General features: G+C 39.3%; 4 protein-coding genes across 4 annotated transcripts; 1 reads left to right on the top strand and 3 right to left on the bottom strand.

Moving 5' to 3' along the window:
- Positions 1-119: 119 nt before the first annotated feature.
- Positions 120-4438, bottom strand: drc4 (dynein regulatory complex subunit 4). The gene is made up of 11 exons (XM_078795659.1): positions 4295-4438; positions 4057-4152; positions 3615-3812; positions 3214-3414; positions 2256-2310; positions 1487-1692; positions 1104-1259; positions 944-1024; positions 630-839; positions 489-554; positions 120-413 (listed from the first exon to the last, which is right to left on the bottom strand). The coding sequence occupies exons 1-11, from the start codon at positions 4295-4297 to the stop codon at positions 327-329; spliced, it is 1359 nt and encodes a 452-aa protein (XP_078651785.1). The 5' UTR covers positions 4298-4438; the 3' UTR covers positions 120-326.
- Positions 4439-4681: 243 nt separating this feature from the next.
- On the bottom strand, positions 4682-7447 carry LOC144901612 (transcription factor E2F4-like). The gene is made up of 8 exons (XM_078795660.1): positions 7203-7447; positions 6436-6545; positions 6223-6360; positions 6027-6076; positions 5374-5438; positions 5013-5313; positions 4890-4934; positions 4682-4828 (listed from the first exon to the last, which is right to left on the bottom strand). The coding sequence occupies exons 1-8, from the start codon at positions 7344-7346 to the stop codon at positions 4755-4757; spliced, it is 927 nt and encodes a 308-aa protein (XP_078651786.1). The 5' UTR covers positions 7347-7447; the 3' UTR covers positions 4682-4754.
- Positions 7448-8053: 606 nt separating this feature from the next.
- Positions 8054-12282, top strand: LOC131139868 (lysosomal protective protein). The gene is made up of 11 exons (XM_058089802.2): positions 8054-8351; positions 8797-8908; positions 8983-9120; positions 9206-9361; positions 9858-9949; positions 10328-10412; positions 10502-10648; positions 10702-10847; positions 11544-11706; positions 11771-11860; positions 11927-12282. Exons 1-11 carry the CDS (start codon positions 8146-8148, stop codon positions 12008-12010), a joined length of 1419 nt encoding a protein of 472 aa, XP_057945785.2. The 5' UTR covers positions 8054-8145; the 3' UTR covers positions 12011-12282.
- A 91-nt stretch (positions 12283-12373) lies between these two features.
- On the bottom strand, positions 12374-19230 carry slc38a7 (solute carrier family 38 member 7). The gene is made up of 12 exons (XM_058089055.2): positions 19060-19230; positions 18009-18453; positions 17791-17844; positions 17287-17431; positions 16443-16587; positions 15800-15898; positions 15606-15663; positions 15417-15531; positions 15189-15336; positions 14664-14863; positions 14521-14572; positions 12374-13541 (listed from the first exon to the last, which is right to left on the bottom strand). The coding sequence occupies exons 2-12, from the start codon at positions 18261-18263 to the stop codon at positions 13439-13441; spliced, it is 1374 nt and encodes a 457-aa protein (XP_057945038.2). The 5' UTR covers positions 18264-18453; positions 19060-19230; the 3' UTR covers positions 12374-13438.
- Between the last annotated feature and the right edge of the window lie 533 nt (positions 19231-19763).

Below are 19763 nucleotides of genomic sequence, written 5' to 3'. Positions count from 1 at the left end.
ATTACCAGTAGTTGGCTTGCGGCATATTCTAAATATTCAATTCAATATGGCGTCCATCAGAACATTGCAAAGAATAATTAAGACACTGAAAATAACATACATGTTTCCCATGTGTTTAATACACAAAAGATAAAGAATCTCAAATTAGGTCAACATCCATCATTTTGATGTGTATGGCCTACATATGGAAAACATGATGACCAGCTTAAATCCTCTCATGACTATTGAATAAAACCTGATTATGATCAATTAATCCAATTAACCAGAGGCTCAATGGAATCGCATGGATTCTGTGTTTTGATTTAAGGCTCATTTCAATTGCAAAATCAAGAACATGTTACACAAAGTTGCTCCCCGGGGACACCAAGAGCTATTTGTTTTGTCTCCAAGTTGAGCAGTAACTCCCAACGAGCCTGTCAAGATGAACACTTGTTTCAATATAACATGTCACGCAAACATGACTTAGTCTTGTTGACAATAACACCAACCTTGGAAATCTGAGATATTTGATACTGTAAATCCTTAATAGACTTATTGCTGGAGTCAATCTCATCCTGTGAGAGGAAAAAATATGAATATTAGTGTGACAGCAAGTTTAGACAGTTTTACTGGTATGTTGATTACAGTACCTTCACTCTATTTGTGGCACCACTCAGTGTGGTTTGGTCTACGTTGGAGACCAAGATCACAGAGGAGATCTTCACTTCTGTCACCTCTAAGTTGTCCCTCAGGTCCTTCACTTTCTGCTCCAGCTTCATATTTTTGTCATCTGCTTCCTGCTGAAACCTCTCTACACTCTGAGTGAGGGCCTTGTGTAGCTGGTCTCGCTCTTGCTGAAGCTGGAAAACATATTCAGCACAGGCCTGCAAGGTCACTGACTCATCAGACTGACCTCGAATGCAATATTTATGTAATATTTAGCTTTCTTTTGTTGTTGTTTTACCTTGCTAATGTTCTGCTGCAGTTGCTCTAATTTCTGTTTCTGATCACGCAGCTCTTTTTCTTTCCTCTTTTCAAAGGGCTCCTGTTCAAAGCTGAAGATCAATCCACTGGAAACAACACGTCTATGAAACATCACATGCCCATACAAAACAAAACAGAACCTCTTTCCTTATGGGGTTCTTCATTTTTCTTTCAGCCTCAGCAATTTTCTCCTTGGCCTCTGATAGAAGTTTAGTGAGGTGCTTGTTTTCTGGTAGAACCCTGGCAAGGTTCTTTTCCTTTTCCTTTTGTTTTGTCTTCATGTCTTCTATTTGATTCTATAAGACAAACCATGAGGATTAAAAGCTTCATTAGAATACAGGTACATTGTTGATTGTTTATTTGTGAACCAAATAGTATAGCATAGTTATTGTTGTATATGCTTATGTAGAAACAGTTTGACATTTTTCAGTAATGTTTTTAAGCACTGCCACCACATACTGTTAAATTAAAATTCACTTATGGTGGCATATTGTGTCATTTTGCTATACTCAGAGTACTTCACCTTCATTGACTCAGTGAGACTCAAATCCTGCTCCACGTTTGTATTGAGGAGCACGAGTGCATCGCCAAATATTTTGGCATGGTCTCTGGTCACAGTGGTGATGTGACTGTTCCACTGATCCTCTCGCTCGCTCACTTCCTTCTTCCTCATGTTGTCCATCTCCTGTTGCAACAGCTCCAGCTTTTCCTTGTACTGGGCCTCTATTTCTAATCCCAGTACACAAAATAATGCAAAGGCATGAAAAAAGTTGTAGTTACTGCTTTTACTTTAGTATTATTGTGACTGATGCAGTTATTGTTGTGTCATCCTTGTCTATGTAGTATTTTACTAGCCAACAACATGGCTCTGAGACCCGCTTTAATTGTTAGCAGTTGTAATGATATTAATAATTGTTATCACCATAACAGTATAGTTGTTTTCTCATCCCTTCCTCCATCCCCTTTCTCTACATAGTGTTTGCTTCCTGTTCTTCAGATCTCTCTACTTGCTGGAGGGAGCGCTCGTCCCAACAGACTCATCTATCGCTTTCTCTCTACCGTCTGTCTATCAACTTCACTTTAACCGGTTGAGCTAGACCTGCCACCCTTCAGTGAGCCTTTGTTCTTCTGAGTTTTTCTTTTCGTCTGTCACCCAAGTGCTTGTTTATGTGGGGTTCAATTGGTTTCCTTTCATTTATAAGCAGTGCGGTTCTAGACCTGCACGGTTTCAGCTGCCTCGAGCTAAGTTTTTATTCTGAATTGCTCTACTATACTTGACATTCCATGTTTACCTGCCCGTTGATTCTCCAAGATTTTTTTAGTTTTAGCAACTTCTTCATTGTGTGCCTGTTGAGTTAGGACAGACATACATGTTAGCATCCCTTGAGTTATTAATTATTTCCCAAAAATAATATACTGCCCGGCCCAAAAAAGGTCACCATCTGCATTTAATTGAGCAAATTGGTAGCAAATAGATTATCCTATTGGATAGTTACTGCATGCATGATTATATGTATTTCAGTTAACATGTCATTAACAAGTTGTTTAATCCTTAAAGTATCTGTCCCATCCTGCCGTTTAATGATTTCTGTGAGTTTATATCATGTGAATGTTATTTTTGTCTTAATGTTGTCTTATTGCGTATAGTGAGTTGGAGCTGGACAAACTTTTTGCCTGGCCAGCATTCATAAAAGTCTAAAAAGCACAATAATTCTGCATGAGTAAGGGTGAAAATCTAAAAAAAAAAAAAAAAAAAACGCCAGGGTAAAATATGAGAACCACAAACTGCTAAGCAATGTTGGCTGTCAGATATTGTGAACATGTCTTGTCAACATGTAGATACGTCTGTAAACCAGCTGTGACATGAAGTTAAAAAGTCCATAAAACATCCACCTTCCTTTTTTGGATGGAACTGTAAAAAGGCACAGTGGGACAGAGCCTAAATGGTTGCAGTGAGTAGCTTCTCATTTGGTAAAATGTCGAAGACCCATGCTGTGGTCATGGAAAACATCTAACATGATTGGAATCAGTTTCAGAACTGTCCAATGCATTTTTTAAATTGGAAGTACAGTGGTGACAATTTGGGCAGTGGTTGGAATTTAAAGACTACAAAAAAATAAAAGTGACATTTCAGAAGCTTGTGCAAAAACTGTCACTCCAAAACTAATCAAAGCTAAAGGCGGTCCAGTCAAATATTTAGTGTGTGACATTATTTTGGCCAGGCAGTATGTTAACAAATTGCCCCCCCACCTGCTCCAGGTCGCCAACGAGGTATTCAATGTCAAGCTCATGTATGTCCAACCTGATGGTCGCCATCTTCCGGCGAAGCTCACTCTCCAGTCGGGCTTGTTCTTTTTGCATCGCCTCAGTGGACGTTTGACTGTCTGCTTTCAGTTCAGAGGTTGTGTTGTGGTGCTCACACAGCAGGTGCTTCATCTTCTGCTTATACACCTGCCACAAAAAGATGCACCGAATTGAACAATATTTTTATTAAATATTTTTATTATTGGAGTTATAGTTTGCCGTGGCATAAAACTGTATGTTGGGCAACTATTACTCTGTAAGGCCGTTTTTTTGGATGATGTTCCTACTTCTCTACTACTCTACTACGTCCCTACTTCAGCCTGCGATGGTCACCAGCAGGTTCCTACCTTGATTTCAACCAGGTGGCGGCCCTCATCCTCCTCTATCTTCTTCTCGATGTTTCTAAGTTGAGCAACAGCCTCCTCCAGATGCTTCTTTGTCACATCCCAAAAAGAGTGGATCTTATCCCGCTCGAGCTGAAAGTAGTTCCTCTCTTCGCGTTCTCTGTCTAGCTCTTCTCGCAGAACCATGATGTGCTCTATCATCTGGCAATTAGAAACTTTTATATTGTCGACATGTCACATACACATTACTACTTTATTGGAATAATCTGGGAAGATGCAGCATTTTATTATTGTGGCTTTAGTTTGCAGTCATGTACAACTGCACCATGGTTTCATACTTTATGTACAATTGTGTAACATGCAGATGAGTTTGGTTATCTTATTAGAACTACTTTTGTTTCTTGTCACCACAATAAAGTTCATATGAACATTAGGAGAGTCTAACCTGTTCCTTGGAGAGCTCCTCCTTGGTGAGGCCATCTATGAGTGCAGCAGACTTCACCTTGGCTGACATTTTACCCGAGCCCTTCTTTTTAGGAGGCTGGACAAAGTTAGCATGTTAATCAGACATTGAGTTAGCTCCCAGTTTTACGTCCGTTCAGCTGATACAGCACATTTAACAAGCTGATTGTAGCATTTATTATTCTTAAAAAAAAAAAACAGGGATATATGAACATGCTCACCATTGTTTAGATGTAGGTTGGAGATACCAGGAAGCCCAATACAGATCACCCCCAACCTTATGCAAACACTTGTTGCCGTAGCGACATGAACAAGCAGCTCCCTGGTTGACTATTTTTTGGTGTAGCTTTTTAAACCGCCAGTAGAGGGCAGTAGATGCTACTCCGTAGAAACATGACCATGCCCGATTTGTAAGGAAAATCGTTATTTAGGGTTATTATTAATATTCAATAAATTGATTATTACAGTTACATATGTTAGTGGTAGTTAAATTATTTTAAATATTTCAGACCCTGATAAGCTGAGGGAATAATTGTATGATTATTGTTTGATATTTTAATCCCTTTATTAGTTACATTAAATAAACAACTATTTAAAACAACATGTGGGTACACAATTCAGCATAAAATACTTTGGGGGTCTGATCATAACAGTCAAAGGTCAATAACTCAGCCCAATACTTCACTGAGGTCGTCCGTCCAGATTAGGCACAATTCCAGTTGGGGGCAGAAAGACACGAAGGAAGGGAGACAAAACTGAGGAGGACAAGAGGCTCATAAAGACCAAAACGAAATAAGCACACATAAGAGCACTTACCTTCACATTTAATGAGCTCTGCTATTAGATCAGCACTCACAATTTCTACAGAAATGCAACAATTAAAGCAATTGTTACACTTATTTTAACAGAATGAGACAAAGATATAAAATGTGCAAATACCTTTCTTAGACACTTGAAAGTCCACTCTTTGTTTTGATAAGCCTTGCATTGGAAACAAGAGGGTATAAATAATCATGTATAATACTGTTAAAACCATAATACAGTAGCTGAAGATGGTGTGTGTGTCTGTCTCACTTGATGTGGACATGACCAACTTTGCTCGATGTAAAATGTCATCAGGCGGTGGTAAAGACAGCACAAGAGGGATGGTGCTGACAGAGCTTTTGTTAAGAAGTACGACATCGATGGGGCTGATGACGCTTTTTATATGGATCTGGTACTTTGCTGGGCTGTTTTGTACCTGAGTGAATTTACATGTAAATACCAGAGTCATCACAACACAAGACCGTGGAACACTTACTGCTTTAGGTATGGGAACATCCATGTGTGTGCCTGGAGGGGCTTGTACTGCCAACAGTGTGTTGCCTGAGAGCAGAAGATTACACAAAATTGTTTTCAATATGGCGTGGTTTGCACGTCAGTCTCACGGCCCTGCTGCTTTGGACCATCTCAGGTCGTGTTTGTCTATATGTGCCCTTTGATTGACCTGTGACCCTAACGAGGCTAAGCAGTATAGAAAATGAATGAATAAATATTTTCAATTTCAGCAAAAGAACAACTAAAAAAATATGACATATTTCTTAGCTGTTTACAGTTGCTTGAGGACTTATTGCTTCATTAAGCACCAGGATCTTAAAATTAACTTCATAACACAGCCTGTTTGCTAACTTGCACAACCTATTTTGCAGCTTGCGTCACGGCTCTCTAGTTCACTTGTGTGTGTGTGTGACAGGAAAAAAAGCTGTGACTCTCTAAGGGAGACGTTGTTTGGTGTCAACTGTTGTTTTGCGGACCTGGAATATAAGACGATTCTTTTTTCTAGGAAGAAATATATTCAGGTCAATATGGTAATCTGTTATTGGGGTTGAGCCTTTGTATTCATAAATCAAAAGCTAATTTAAATAACTGCAAAGTCATCATGAATGCTTGCATGGTGGAATAAACATGAATTACCACTGAAGCAGTCGCAGATATCATCATAGTTCACATAGGTGAGAGTGAGGCTGAGTTAGGGTACATTTCAAAACCCAGTTTGAGCATAAAAAGGTAATGGAGCAAAGCAAAAAGTACAATCTTCCATAAATCCTCTCCTTGCTGTAAGCTGGTCACCAAATGGATTAAGTAATGTTACAAAGGATATGAGCAATACTCTTCCGTTGTGTTCCTGATGCTCTCTTCCAGCCAGAATCTCTGGAGGTCCAACATGTACTCCTGCTGCTGCAGGTTGTTCAGCTCACACTTTAAACTGATCAGTCGGCTGGATAACCCGAAAGCGTTCTTTTCACCTCTTCATTTGAAAAAGTATAGAATGTATTACTATATGAACTGTTTTTCAAAATGAACCTTTCTGATGCTAACTTACATCCACTTTACCATGTTCTTGGATGTTTTCACGATCAGGCCGATGCCTTCTAGCACGTTTGTGATGTCATAGATTCGCCTTTTCTGTTCCACAGCTAACAGTCTACCAGCCTGTAAGAATGGAGGAAACAAACACTTTGTTAGATCGTTGGTTATTGTCTCGACAGTCTATGGCTTGATCAACAAAAGTAAAAGAAAAAAGTATTCCATAAATAACAATACAAACCTCAAGGGCCTCATCCTTTTAAATTTGCCAAAGTTAACCCAAAACATAAAATCAATCAAACATTCATTCATTCATTCTTTTTCTAAAGCTTATCCTCACGAAGGTTGCGGGCTTGCTGGAGCCTATCCCAGCTGTCTTCAGGTGAGAGGCGGGGTACACCCTGGACTGGTCGCCAGCCAATCACAGGGCACATATAGACAGGTCTATATGTCTATATGGAGTCACCAATTAAGCTAGCATGTATGTTTTTGGAATGTGGGAGGAAACCAGAGTAACCAGAGAAAACCCACGCATGCACGGGGACAACATACAAACTCCACACAGAGATGCTCGAGGCTGGGATCGAATTCGGGTCTCCTAGCTGTTTGGCCTCTAGCCCAGCTCACCATACTCTCCTATCTATTTTATATTGCATCAATTCACAATGTACTTGAAACTTGATTATGTTGTATTGCACATTGTAAAAGTTCAACCAACTGTGTTTGCAAAAATCTATAAATATAATCATAACATTCATATGAATTATTAAATATTTGTCTTACTTGCCGGAGGTCCAGTTCGCCCCCTTCTGCTTTTTGCAGCAATCTTATAAACTGTCTGGTGATCCTGTGGAGGCTACTCAGATCAATCACATCTAGCTGTGGAGAATCTTCCTCAGGGCTCTGTGGAATACTTTCACAATCCATGCTGCTTCGCCAAAGAGGGACACAAACAGACTCTGTTTGATTGAGCCGAGTAGTGCCTACTTCATAAAACTTACTTTTAAATGTTCCTACAACAACTTGTTGATTATGTTTATTCAATCAATAGATTTCTGTAAATCTGTAAATAATTTTATTTTAATACAAACTATGGCTAAATTTGGTATCACTTGTGAATTATTTTGTTTTCCAAACAAGAACTAGTTTGATCAACACACTGTTATTCTATTATCATTATTGTAACGCGAGTGCTATTAGAACTTTATTATGAAAGGATTGTACCGGAAATTCATATCTTCTGTGTAACATTTCCACTCTAATAACACATTTTAGTAGCCAAAAGCGCCCAAACAGCAATTGTGATGTGGTTTGCTTCAAGTAAATTCTTTCTTGGGTAGTGGATAAACAACGGGAATAAACTAACTCTTTATTTCGACGAAGATAGAAGTTGATGTTGTTACAGTCAAAAGCGGCGAACATCAAAGCTAGCAGGTCCTGTACTCGAAGAAAGTTCTACTACGCGTCGAAGGTTAGACGGGTTTAAATGTATAGTTTCATCCGTATATTAAACTAGTGTTCTCTTATACTAATTAGACCATCTTCACTGACATGTATATCTTACCTGTCGTATGCGTTCTACTTTACAACCCTTCAAGATAAAAGCACTACATAACGTTAGCACTATGGTCACGTGACGGTCAGGTCAATCACATGACGTTTATGAGGAAGTCACAAGCTACAGTATAAAATAACTCTCCTTTGGCTCGCAAACGCACTGAGTTTCATGCGGTTTCGGTGCCTTGTCGGTGAGTTTTTAAAGATGTTAGCCGCTGGCCGCTATTTAGCTTTGTTTGCCGCGTTGCAGCTCGGCTCTTGGGCTCACTATGCTCCCGACGAGGTGATCCATCTACCCGGTATGACGTTCAAACCCAGTTACCGTCAGTGGTCGGGTCACTTGCAGGCACGACCTGGCAAGTTTTTACACTACTGGTAAGGAACAACTACAAGTTAAGTACGGACTTGGTTTAGTTAAGGTGTGCATGTGGAAATTCTTAGCAAGAAATTTGTATTTTTTGTAGAATCTTGCAACACTAGTGTGTGCGTATTATTCTTATAATAATGTCTAGTATACTAGGATATGGTGAATGAAGTACACTCAGATGCTCGTTTGAAGTCGTAAACACGTCAGGAAATGCCACAAAAACTGAAAAAATAGCAGTATGGTCAGGTTATGAGAACATGTCTAATTAGCACTGAGGAGTCGATAAGATAAGTAATCAGGCTCCAGACCCTTGATGACCACCTGGAAGGAAAACCTGCTATTCCTGAGTATGACACATGTGCTCTAGAGGCATATTTACATGGTACACAGGAACTCCTGGTATGTTGATCACAGTGTCATTTAAATATTTTAATGGTATCTGATCTTGTGCAGGTTTGTGACCTCCCAGAGGGACCCAGTCAAAGACCCGCTGGTGCTGTGGCTAAATGGAGGCCCAGGCTGCAGCTCTCTGGATGGATTCCTATCAGAGAATGGACCCTTCCATGTGAGGATACTTCATGTGTGCAGAAGTTGTGCCAAAATGTATTTAACGTGACATGATTGTTGATGACCCCTCAGGTAAAAGATGACGGAGCCACTTTATATGAGAACATTTTCAGCTGGAACAGGATCGCTAATGTGCTCTATTTAGAATCTCCTGCAGGAGTTGGATACTCCTACTCCAATGATGGCAACTACACCACTGATGATGATCAGGTGAGTTTAGGAACTTGTTGACACTTGGCAGGAAATAAAAAAAAAATCAAAACATCCCTTTACATCTCATGTTGCTATGTGTTAGGTCGCTGAGGACAATTACAAAGCACTGCAGAGTTTTTTTGCCAAATTCCCAAGCTTCACTCGAAATGACTTCTTCATCTTTGGAGAAAGTTATGGCGGAATTTACACACCAACCCTCAGCATGCGTGTTGCTTCGGAAAGTAACATCAACTTTAAGGTGAGATTTTTTTTTCCATCAATCCTAGAGTCTAGAAACTGAAATTTCACGTCCTAAGAGATATTACTTTCTTATGTACCATATAGACCCAAATATAATACAGTGTATTTTCCCTAAACAGTTCTATACATGCAAACCAACAGGTGTCACCCAACAATATCTTTCCAAGTGAGTCAGAGCTTTTCTTCCTGTCACTCACGCCCGTAGTAGAGTGAGTGAGGAAGGAGAGCGAGCGAGAGAGAACAAACCACAGAGTAGGAATTATGATGCCCATTTTAAGATAATGGTCATCAAATAACTGTATAGCAGAAATAAATCCTTTTATTACTGCCATGTTGTTGAAATCATGATTTTTAAAAATAATTTTGCCCTTGATTTTTCATTTTTAAAGTGTTTTTTCAGAGCAGGAGTCGTGTTATATTCGAGTCGATACAGTATTTGTGTATGCTGGAAGACTCCCTATCAATGACATATTTGTTGTTTGTTTTTTTTTTAGGGTTTTGCAGTGGGAAATGGTCTAAGCAGCTATGCACTCAATGACCAGACGTTAATATATTTTGGTTACTACCATGGCCTTTTTGGAGAGGAGTAAGTTTGCTTTTAATGTATCAGACATTTATGTAGTATTTCAATGTCAATCTCTGCAACAAACTGTTTTATTTTATATTGAGAGCTCTTTGCATTAGTTTTTGTTTGCACGCCACTTGTGCAGCTCAATAAGATCCACAAAATATTAGCAACAGCTCTCCGCATGATGCAGTACAGTTATACACCACTTCAATGGAAAATGTATTGTTAAATTAATACTAATCTAAAAGTGACCAGATCAATCTTTGCAAATGCAGAATATTGGCTACATCTCATCTGTTTCTAATGTTGTGGCTGATCACATCCATAACTCGAGAATTACTGGAGAAAGATGTTCTGTGTTGTGAATGTTATGTTGAAGTTGTTTCTCGTGTGCAGCTTGTGGCGTGATTTAAACCAATATTGCTGTGAGAATCAAAGGTGCAACTTCTACAACTCCACTTCAGAGAAATGTCTGATTCTGGTATGACTCTTTTATGTCTAAATATAGTATGTTGCCATTTGGTTTGATGACTAAAATCCTCTTATGCTCTCCTTCTAATGTCTTTTCAGGTGAATGTTGCCTTTAAAATTGTGTATAATAGTGGCCTTAATGAATATGCACTTTACTTGAATTGCGAAGGACGCCGGGGCTTTCACAAGGGCTACGAGAGGGCCATGAGTCACTTGTTCAAAGGCTACAGAAAACGATTCACAGAGGTGAGTTAATCATAAAAGATAAGCTGTATAGAAAATGACGGAAATCTTTGCAGATTTCAGGTGCACAGCCGTTCTCTATTTCTCTGGAAGAGGTACCCCCCTGTATCAACAGCACAGCTCAAGCCAACTGGCTCAACAGAGGCGATGTGAGGAAAGCTTTGCATATTCCTGACACGCTGCCACCATGGGACCTGTGCAGGTAAATGACAGCAGTGATGCTTGGCATGTTTAGTCGGCGCTTTGTATTGAGTTGTGGACTCCTATCTAGCAGCTACACATGATAACCCACACAAAAAACATTCTCCAGCTTCCAGTATCTGCAGTGGGTCCATGGACTTCCTGCTTTCCATCCATCCAATTGTCTGTTTAATTTACATTTTGGATGAAAATGCAACCTTCTATTTGCCTGACTGACTGATTGTAGAGTTCCATGCTTTGCTTTAAGATGTGTAGCGAAGCCTGCTATTGTACAAAGCTGTCCTCTGTAGTGCTAGTGGTCATATGCATTGGGCAGGTTTACTTTAAATGTGCCTATTGTAGCGCCTTTTTCAACAGGTGGTTGGCTTCAATAATTTAAGGGTTGTATTCCATTACATTGCAGATAATTTTTGTTTAGATTTAGTTTTATTTAATTGTAATAACTGTTTTTATTGTATTATGTTTGAACTTTTATTTTTTTGACCCCAGGAAGAATAGTCTTCACTGCAGTGAAGACCAATGGGGATCTGTAATAAACAATAAATAGTGGAGCAAACCATTGAGATAAATTCGGGGCATATGTTACTATGTTAAAAAGTCCACTTTAGCAGGCCTTTTTAACTATAAAATAACATGTGTTTTGCCCAGGGACTGTATTAGATTGTCATAGTAACATCTATAATTTTCTTGTCTTTAGTGACGCTGTCGGGCAGAATTACACCAACCTGTACCCATCAGTGAAGGACATGTATTTGAAACTGCTTTCTTGGGGCCTCAGAGCGCTTGTCTACAACGGGGACACAGACATGGCATGCAACTTTCTTGGAGATCAATGGTTTGTGGAAGACCTCGGCATGAAGGTAAATTGTGTAATTGTGTAAAGGTACATATCTTCCCAGCTAAAATCGAATGAATTGTTCCCAGGCCACAACAAAGTACCAACCCTGGCACTATGACAACCAGGTAGCAGGTTTCTACCAGCAGTATGGAAACATCACCTTCCTAACAGTCAAGGTACGCCAGGTCAAGCATGCCAGTGCATGGTTGTTATGATACTGATTTTTTTTTTTACATATCCAGGGTGCAGGTCACATGGTTCCACAGTGGGCACCAGGTCCAGCCCTTCATATGTTCCAGTCCTTCATAACAAATCACTCCTATTAACCCTTACTTGTTGGCAATGTGCTTTGGTAAACATGCAGTCGTTTCAGGGATTTTTAGGGGAAAAGGTATGTTAGTTGTCCTACAGAACTGAAAGTGCAGCGTTTGAGCTTTGTTCATGTTGGACATATTTCAAATCATACATAAGCTACATTTTACTTTTTAGTGTCATTGTCTGAATCGTGATGAAAATGTATTATACACATCAGTTTGCACTTTTCAATCATGTAAAGGGACTCAGAAGCTGGATTCAATAAAATTGTATCTTTAACAAATATTGTTGCATTCTAATAAAATCATCCCTATGTTTACTCGCATGCACTGGCTGTTTCAAGCTGAACGATAACACAGTAAATAAGAACAAGATAAATGCAGCTATTTATTCATATCATCCAATAAACAGCAGACTGCAGCACCAAAAAAAGAAATCATAAAGCATTTGATACAAATGTTTAAAATTCAAGCCATAAAAACATAGTACTCATGGTTTCCCTTTAGAAAAGTTCTGTGATTTAAAGTAAAAACATTCCTGTCCCTTGTCAGACCCTCGATAAAACCTGAAATATTGCTTTAAAAGATAGAATTTGATAATCTACTGTAGTGTTAAAAGTCTCGGCCACCGGAGCTCAAGACAAAAACCTTCCCGCTGTTTTACTGGTTTGAGCCTTCACACTACATTCAATTGTTCATCAAGATGGATTGTTGTACACGGTCTAGTGGAGTAGTGGATACTTAAATGCTAGGATTTTGTATACAGTCACAGTAACATTGCTAAATCAATTTTGGTCTCACATTCTGCACCATGTCGGTGCTCCTTGTCCTGCATAGCACCTCAGCTCTACACAGGGTCAAGTTAGCGGTCCTGCACATTACTGTTATTGGGTATCTGGAAAGCAGATTCAAGCATTTCAGGCAAATGTTACCAAGTCAAAACATGAAAAGGTGCATGTAACTCCGTTTGGACCTCAATGAGATTGAGTAGTAGGTCACATACTGCACATGTTCTTTAAGGATAAACATCCACCATGACATGCAATATACCAATTTGTGCAATTCCATTATAAAAATCTATTTGATTGTATGGTCTTCAATACAAAGTCCATTTAGGATTGATTCACCCCGAACAAAATTACAGCAGAAGTCACTGAGGACTGACTGCATTCACAAACCTGTTTCAGCTGCAGGTTAAAACCAACATTTTAAAATAAACATGCAATTTAAACATGATAGCAAAACGCACAAGTGTCTGAGGTTGACTTGGTATGCTGAGGTGTCTTTGCTCGACTCCTGGTTTTAAAGTACAGATGTGCAATGTGGAGGTCTGGCTTGATTTAAAGGACTTGTCATGCAAGAGAAGCTTTGTAGTTGATGATCGCAGCACTGGATAGTCACAACAGTGACATCTGCAGGCTTGGAGAGAAACTAATCCTTTTAGCTGGCGACATCCTGATAGATGGAGTTAGTCGTAGTGAGGCCAAAGATGAACGCTCCGAGCGTAACCATAATGACGGCGAACACCACCTGTCCATGCCAGCTGGGGATGAAACACCGGTCAGACCTACTTGAGATCATTCATTCACTTTTCATCTATATAGAGTATCAATGTGTCTATGTCATATCAATTCTATGTTCAATTGGCTGCAAAGTTGTCGGGTGTGTGGTCTACAAAAAATAAAATAACCACCAGTGTCTCTAATTAGAGCCAGGTCAAACACAAAAATCCACTCAAAAATAATGTAAACTTGTTAGTCATTTACTGTGTTCTAGTTCATTTAATTATAATAACCCATTCATTTCTGCACCAAACTCATTCATGCATGCCTTTATGAACCTTCAACTGTTCAAAGTTCGAATTAGCTTTAATTGTCTCAAACGTTTTTGTACACTATGAAGACAATTAAAGGGGACCTATTATGCTTTTTCCACCTATAAATGACCTATAAATGTAGTTAGAATTTTGTATTCTTGTGTTAAAATGATGCCAAAGTTTCAGATAATGAGGTTTGCGCATTTGGAAGTGAGCCCTAAAATACGTTTTGGAAAAAACGCTCAAAATGCTCGGTTTCAAAAGGCGTGTTGAAACTGCCCCTTTGTGATGTCACAAAGGGGCGGATTTCCTTATATGGTTGATAGTTAGAAAGCACTTTGGTGCGTGTGACCAATCACAGCGGAGTGGGTGTGCCTGGTCGTGGTTGGAATAAATTAAAACAGACCGTTTTGGCAGGAAGCACAAATCAAAGGAAATACAGATGGAATAGGTGCAGATTCTGCAAAATCTACAAAGTTGTCTGTGCGTGTTAGTGTGGGTTTATCTAAATAGTGCCCATTCAGTGACCAACACTGCTATTTTTGATCCGCTGTATGGTGAAGCCTATCCCAGCTGACTTATTATACACGTAATCTACAATGCCGTGTTAGTCCTGAGTGGTTGAAGTCAACGAAGCATGTTACTATGTACACTATATCATTGTTGACCACAGTAATAAAAAAAAGAATACATTTAAAATGCTCACCTGATCGTTCGACGATCTGTCTCTGACAGTTTGACTTGCATCAAACACAAACCTGTCAAACAGAACATAAATTGAACATTACTGTATGCCATTTAAGCGGCACAGACTTTTTTTTTTTTTTAAACACAAGGAAGTCATGATACCTGGAAAGACGAAGATAAAGCAGGCCGCCAATCCTCCAATTAGCGAGATGACGCGGCCGATGTCGGGGATGAAGAGCGCGAGAACGAGAGTGATGATAAACCACAGGAGCGTCTGCAGGATCCTCCGCCTCTGTTCGCGCCGCACACACACCTCCACCTGCTCGCCTTGCATTCGCAACCACAGACCCTCAATAACAGCTCTGCAAGATATGAGTGCATGAAATGATGAAGAAACAACATACAGAGGAAAATATGAGTACTGTACTATTACTGCTACCTTACTAGCGTATTTTGAGCACCTAATGTCATTTATAGTATATACAAACGACTCTAAATATGATTTACTGCAGTTCTACACCACTTACAATTATGCTCAAACACAATAGCAAACAGTGACAGAAAAATACTAATAGTGTTGTTCAAAAAAGATTATTTTTGATAGAGCTCTTGATTTGTCTGTCATTTATAACATTCAGATCATCTAACCCAAATAGCTAGCCTTCAAATAGAGGTGTATGTCCTTACCTGCCACAGAAATGTAAAATAGGGTAAGAAGTGACAACGCAGATCACAATGAATGCCCTGGCGATGGCCACAGCAATGTCATCAGAAGGATATGACATCAGTACATCCTGGCTGACAACAGAGCCAAATGTCAGGAAGCCACAGACGCCTGACCAAAGGGAAAAAAACAATATTGGGTGTACAGTATCAATACTTGTGTTATTTTGGACTCAAGACTCAAAATTGTACCTGTCCCTGTGTAAACAAAGAGGCAGATAATCATGCTGAAAGTGACGACAAGCCCCCAAGGTTTGATGGCTTTCTTGCTCATGCTGTTGAACACGGGCACACAACTTACATGGCACTAGAAGGAAGAGGACGGGTTAAAAAAATATATATATTAAAATCATTTTAATGATCTTGAATGTATTCAGTTACCTGGAAACCAAAGCATATGGTGGGCATTGCATTGAAAACTGCAGTCCATGACGCAGAACTGAAGAAACACAGTGATAATGTAGGAATAAATCAAAAGATGTCAACAGTTTTCGATCATTTATCAAAATTGCACATGGTAGGTGATAGATTAAAAAAAAAAAAAGTAGAGGCAAGAAGTTGTGTGGCGCCCTCACCTGGTGGGAAAAACACCTGGCATTACTTCTTTATCAGGCCAGATGTATTTTATAATCACCACTGTGGTAACGTACCAGGTTCCCATCACACTCAGAGCACTGCAAAAAGAGAGGGATACAGTTGTTATAAACCAATAAGTGGCTAGTTAAAGATGTAATAGCAACAAGAGGCCAAATCATTTCGATCGGTAGGAAATTGCACATCTTAACACCTCCTAATTGAGGAAATTTCAGAATATTATTTTTTTTTAAATCACAAAAAAATGCCTGAATGTTTCAAAAAAATATTTACAAAATGTCTTAATATTTGACAAATAATACAAAAAATATATATATTTTTAATCTATAAAAAATCTATAAATCTATAAAAATAAAAAATCTAGTAATTCCTGGAAGTAGAATTTGGTGCAGGTCTGCACAATTGGTTCAATTACCACTCCTCCACAGTCTCATTGAAATTATCACAGGTTTTTGTGTAGCAGCAAACAAAGCTCATCAAAGGTAACTTCTAGCAACATAAATACATTTAATTGCGAGTTCTTTAATTTTTAATATGAAATACAATATTAAAAAAAAAAAAAGAAATGTGATGATGAGTACATAACCTTCTAAGCTGAGATAAGCAGTTTATGAGGTGAGATACCTGGCATATTTCTGGAATCCAATCTCTTTGGGGATGGACAAAGGGAGAATGACCAGGACTGCGGTGACAACGATGGTAAACTTGCGGTCGGTGAACCAGTGCTTGCTGACCGCATCATCCCCTTCATGAGCCATCACAGCAATCACTGTGACAACAAAAAAAAGACATGGTGAGAAGGTAAAACGACTTAAAAAAGGCCATGGAAGACCACAGTCTAATGCCAGACCCGGGCAAGGAGACAAATTTCGTCGTTGTCAGCATGTTGGGACACAGCGCTGCATGACATGGTCACATGAGCAACATAAATACGGTGCTAAAAAGCTGAGTACTAACAAACTATGTGCTCTTTTTCCTCATCGGCGAAGGCACTTCCTGTTTTAACACACTTGAGGAAAAGTAAATAAAAGCAGGATGTAGGAATCCAAGAAAAGTTCAATCATTTCTAACATTGCTGAAACGATCAACATATTTTTATTTGTTGCTTCACCACCAGTGTCACTGTACTTTGACAGTCTCTGGAAATTTATTGGATGGTTTTAGTGCTGCCGTTATGAAAATCACATGATTCATTCTTTGTCATCCTGATGTCAGGATTGAGATGCTTCATGATAAGATTAAAAATGTGAGCTGCGATCCAAACCAGCAGGCCCAGTGGACTTCTTCACTATACAGCAGGCTGCCCACTTATCGTCAATATGGAGATATGTTCAGTCAAGTGACCAGATTGGCTGCCACCTCACTTCTATTCTAACCAGTATGGCAGACTGCATTCAAAAAGGCCAACTGTCACAGAATTTAATATTTGTAAGGAGAAATTGATGCACAACGATAGTCATCTACTTACAGCGGTCCAGCTGGTCTCCAATTACGATGAAGAAAGCGATGCAAGTGCCAAAGGTGTAAATGGCGATGGCGACTTCACATAAGACCCCTGTGACTTTTCCACAAGTGGCTCGAACGACCTCCTGATAGGTGCTCTCGTTGCTGACCTGAGGAAGCCAAAGCAAATCGTGATGGAGCTTCATTGGAGATTAATTTAACAATACTTTTAATATGCTATATGGTTGTAGATTGCGGTGGTATGGAATTTATGATATAGATCTTTTTTAGGACCTTAATAGATGTTGCACCTAATGTTGTGGCCGTTGTCATAGCAGCAACTCAATCACCATTAACATACTAGACCAAATTGACTGACAAATCTCAGTCAATGTGCCATTGCGGAAGTGAAAGTCTGTGTTTTTATTGCACAATACCTTACTACTAACGATGGGGGGGAAGTATATGTGAGATGTGAGGTTGATATCGGGAAAAAAGGGGATTAAGTGTGTGTGAAGGTGTCACTAACCTGGGAGCAGTAGCCTAAAATGACCAGCCCACTAATAATGAAGATCAGCATAAACTGAAAAAGAAAAAGAAAGGAGAAAAACAGTTGAGAATGCATTATCACAATATTGCTAGTTCTGATTATTTGTTTAAATTCTAGAGAGGTAGAAATGTAAAGTGTAAAATTAGATTAAACTGTTATTTTAAGACAATACTGAACATCCTATGCAGTTGCCTCACCATTTGAAGCATCACTCCTGCCGTGACTCCTCCAGCCATATTGAAGGCTGCTGGGAAGTTGAGCAGACCTGCACCCAGAGCTGCGTTCACCACGATGAAGACGGCTCCCCAGGACGACACTCCCCTGCTCTGCCTCATCTCCGACTCAAGATGCTGTACAGAGTCCACACTGGGGCTCTGCAAGAGCCAGGCTCGCTCTCCTGAATCATTACTGCCGACTGCTCCCCAGTCCTCAATATCAGTGTTGATTGCCATGAACTAACTAGAAGTTGTTTGGGTCGCAGAGTCCTGTGCACCCCAGAAGTGTAGTCCCCAACTCTGTGATCCAGGTTCAAGAAAAACTATGTGGATTGACAAATAAATCCCTAGTGTCCAAAAGAGTGTAAAAGTAGTCAATACTACTGTTGTAATTACTATTAGTGAGCTGGTGGATCCATTTGGTAATCTGGAATGAAAGCATTTATACATGGATTAAACTTGGATATCATCACAAGTTAGATATCATTAATTTTCATGTTGAATTTCCAATTTTATGCAGCGGTACCTGTTATTATATTAAATAAAACCTGCTAAACTCCCTCCTCATTAATATGCTGATGTACTGCAAACACAATTATTACATACATGTGAAAGAAAACCTCAAAGTGGGAAAAAACACCCCATGTCTTTACAATAAACTGAATCAATACAAATTAGTCCTTGATTTTAAATAGAAAAAAGGCAGAAATTGTGAGTAGATGTTACCTACACAAACTAGTGGATAATGTGGATCTCCAGTGAGGTCAGCAGAAGTGGAAGTGAAGGTAACATACAGGGGACGTGATGATGGCGACACTCATTACAGACAAGGTGGACCGAAACTCAATCACAACGTGATATGCTAATTAAAAATACACAGCCAATCTCATTACCGTAACAATATAGAGCTGTCAGGGCACCCAACCCTTTGTTTTTCAATCAGTCCTGGCTGTTAGCTAATTTAGCTACGTTGCCAAACACGCCAGTACAATACGTTCAATCATCGAAAAATAACACACAGAGAAATACTTACAGTGTTTATCTTCACCAATGTGGGCCATCTTCGGCGACACGAAGATGATAAAATAGTACAGATTTTTTTAATAGCTCAGTCATTCAGTAAAGACAAAAAGGAAGAGTTGCAACCGAAGCAGTGCTTTACTGTGTGATTGTAACATTCGCGAACGAGTCTAGTCTTTTGAACGGCTCTTCTGTATAAACGATGAGAACCGACTCCCAGTTGCATATAAAAACAACTCGTGCTTATATGCTTTCCTTGTCAGCACCTGTGTGTCCCATGAGTCTGACCCTTCAGGTGAGCGACCAATAACATTTTGTAAATATACATTTTATTCAAATTGTTTTCTATGTTGTGAGGAAAAAGCATTAAAAAATGAATGAATATGTACAAATTGTACTGTGTGAAGAAATTGTAGTTTTGCATGAGTTATCTGTAACCTGCACAGTTTATATTGTGCCATAAAGTTATATTGCTCGCAGTGTCAAAGCATGGGGATATGGCACTACCCCATGTAATATTTAGAATGAAAAATTAATTATAATGAATTACTCAGAACAATTGATAATGATACCTCGGTTGGCTTGTGAAAAAAATACAGTAAGAAATATAACGAGCCAGTCTTTTGAACAGCGCTATGAAATGAACGCCTCCTCGAGATCCGACTCCCTTGAAAGAGCCATGAATGGTGTCTCTATTGTTTTGAGAGCCTGATAGGT

Source organism: Doryrhamphus excisus, linkage group LG13, assembly GCF_037039965.1.
Source record: "Doryrhamphus excisus strain RoL-2023G ecotype Guam linkage group LG13, RoL_Dexc_Guam_v1.1, whole genome shotgun sequence".
Lineage (NCBI taxonomy): Eukaryota > Metazoa > Chordata > Actinopteri > Syngnathiformes > Syngnathidae > Doryrhamphus > Doryrhamphus excisus.
This window is presented reverse-complemented; position numbering and strand designations above follow the sequence as displayed.

What these genes read in the sequence shown, in the direction of transcription:
- LOC131139868 (XM_058089802.2), top strand. Translation starts at nt 8,146, where the DNA reads ATGCGGTTTCGGTGCCTTGTCGGTGAGTTTTTAAAGATGTTAGCCGCT. An exon ending in GGCAAGTTTTTACACTACTG is followed by an intron (nt 8,352 to 8,796) that starts GTAAGGAACAAC and finishes GATCTTGTGCAG; the next exon opens with GTTTGTGACCTCCCAGAGGG. An exon ending in ACAGAAAACGATTCACAGAG is followed by an intron (nt 10,649 to 10,701) that starts GTGAGTTAATCA and finishes AAATCTTTGCAG; the next exon opens with ATTTCAGGTGCACAGCCGTT.
- drc4 (XM_078795659.1), bottom strand. An exon ending in GCCACCTGGTTGAAATCAAG is followed by an intron (nt 3,415 to 3,614) that starts GTAGGAACCTGC and finishes TTTTTGTGGCAG; the next exon opens with GTGTATAAGCAGAAGATGAA. An exon ending in GTGCCACAAATAGAGTGAAG is followed by an intron (nt 555 to 629) that starts GTACTGTAATCA and finishes TTCCTCTCACAG; the next exon opens with GATGAGATTGACTCCAGCAA.
- LOC144901612 (XM_078795660.1), bottom strand. Translation starts at nt 7,346, where the DNA reads ATGGATTGTGAAAGTATTCCACAGAGCCCTGAGGAAGATTCTCCACAG. An exon ending in AAGAACATGGTAAAGTGGAT is followed by an intron (nt 6,361 to 6,435) that starts GTAAGTTAGCAT and finishes TTTCAAATGAAG; the next exon opens with AGGTGAAAAGAACGCTTTCG. An exon ending in ATCAGGAACACAACGGAAGA is followed by an intron (nt 6,077 to 6,222) that starts GTATTGCTCATA and finishes ACCCTAACTCAG; the next exon opens with CCTCACTCTCACCTATGTGA.
- slc38a7 (XM_058089055.2), bottom strand. Translation starts at nt 18,263, where the DNA reads ATGGCAATCAACACTGATATTGAGGACTGGGGAGCAGTCGGCAGTAAT. An exon ending in CAGGAGTGATGCTTCAAATG is followed by an intron (nt 17,845 to 18,008) that starts GTGAGGCAACTG and finishes TTTCTTTTTCAG; the next exon opens with TTTATGCTGATCTTCATTAT. An exon ending in CCATATGCTTTGGTTTCCAG is followed by an intron (nt 15,532 to 15,605) that starts GTAACTGAATAC and finishes TCTTCCTTCTAG; the next exon opens with TGCCATGTAAGTTGTGTGCC.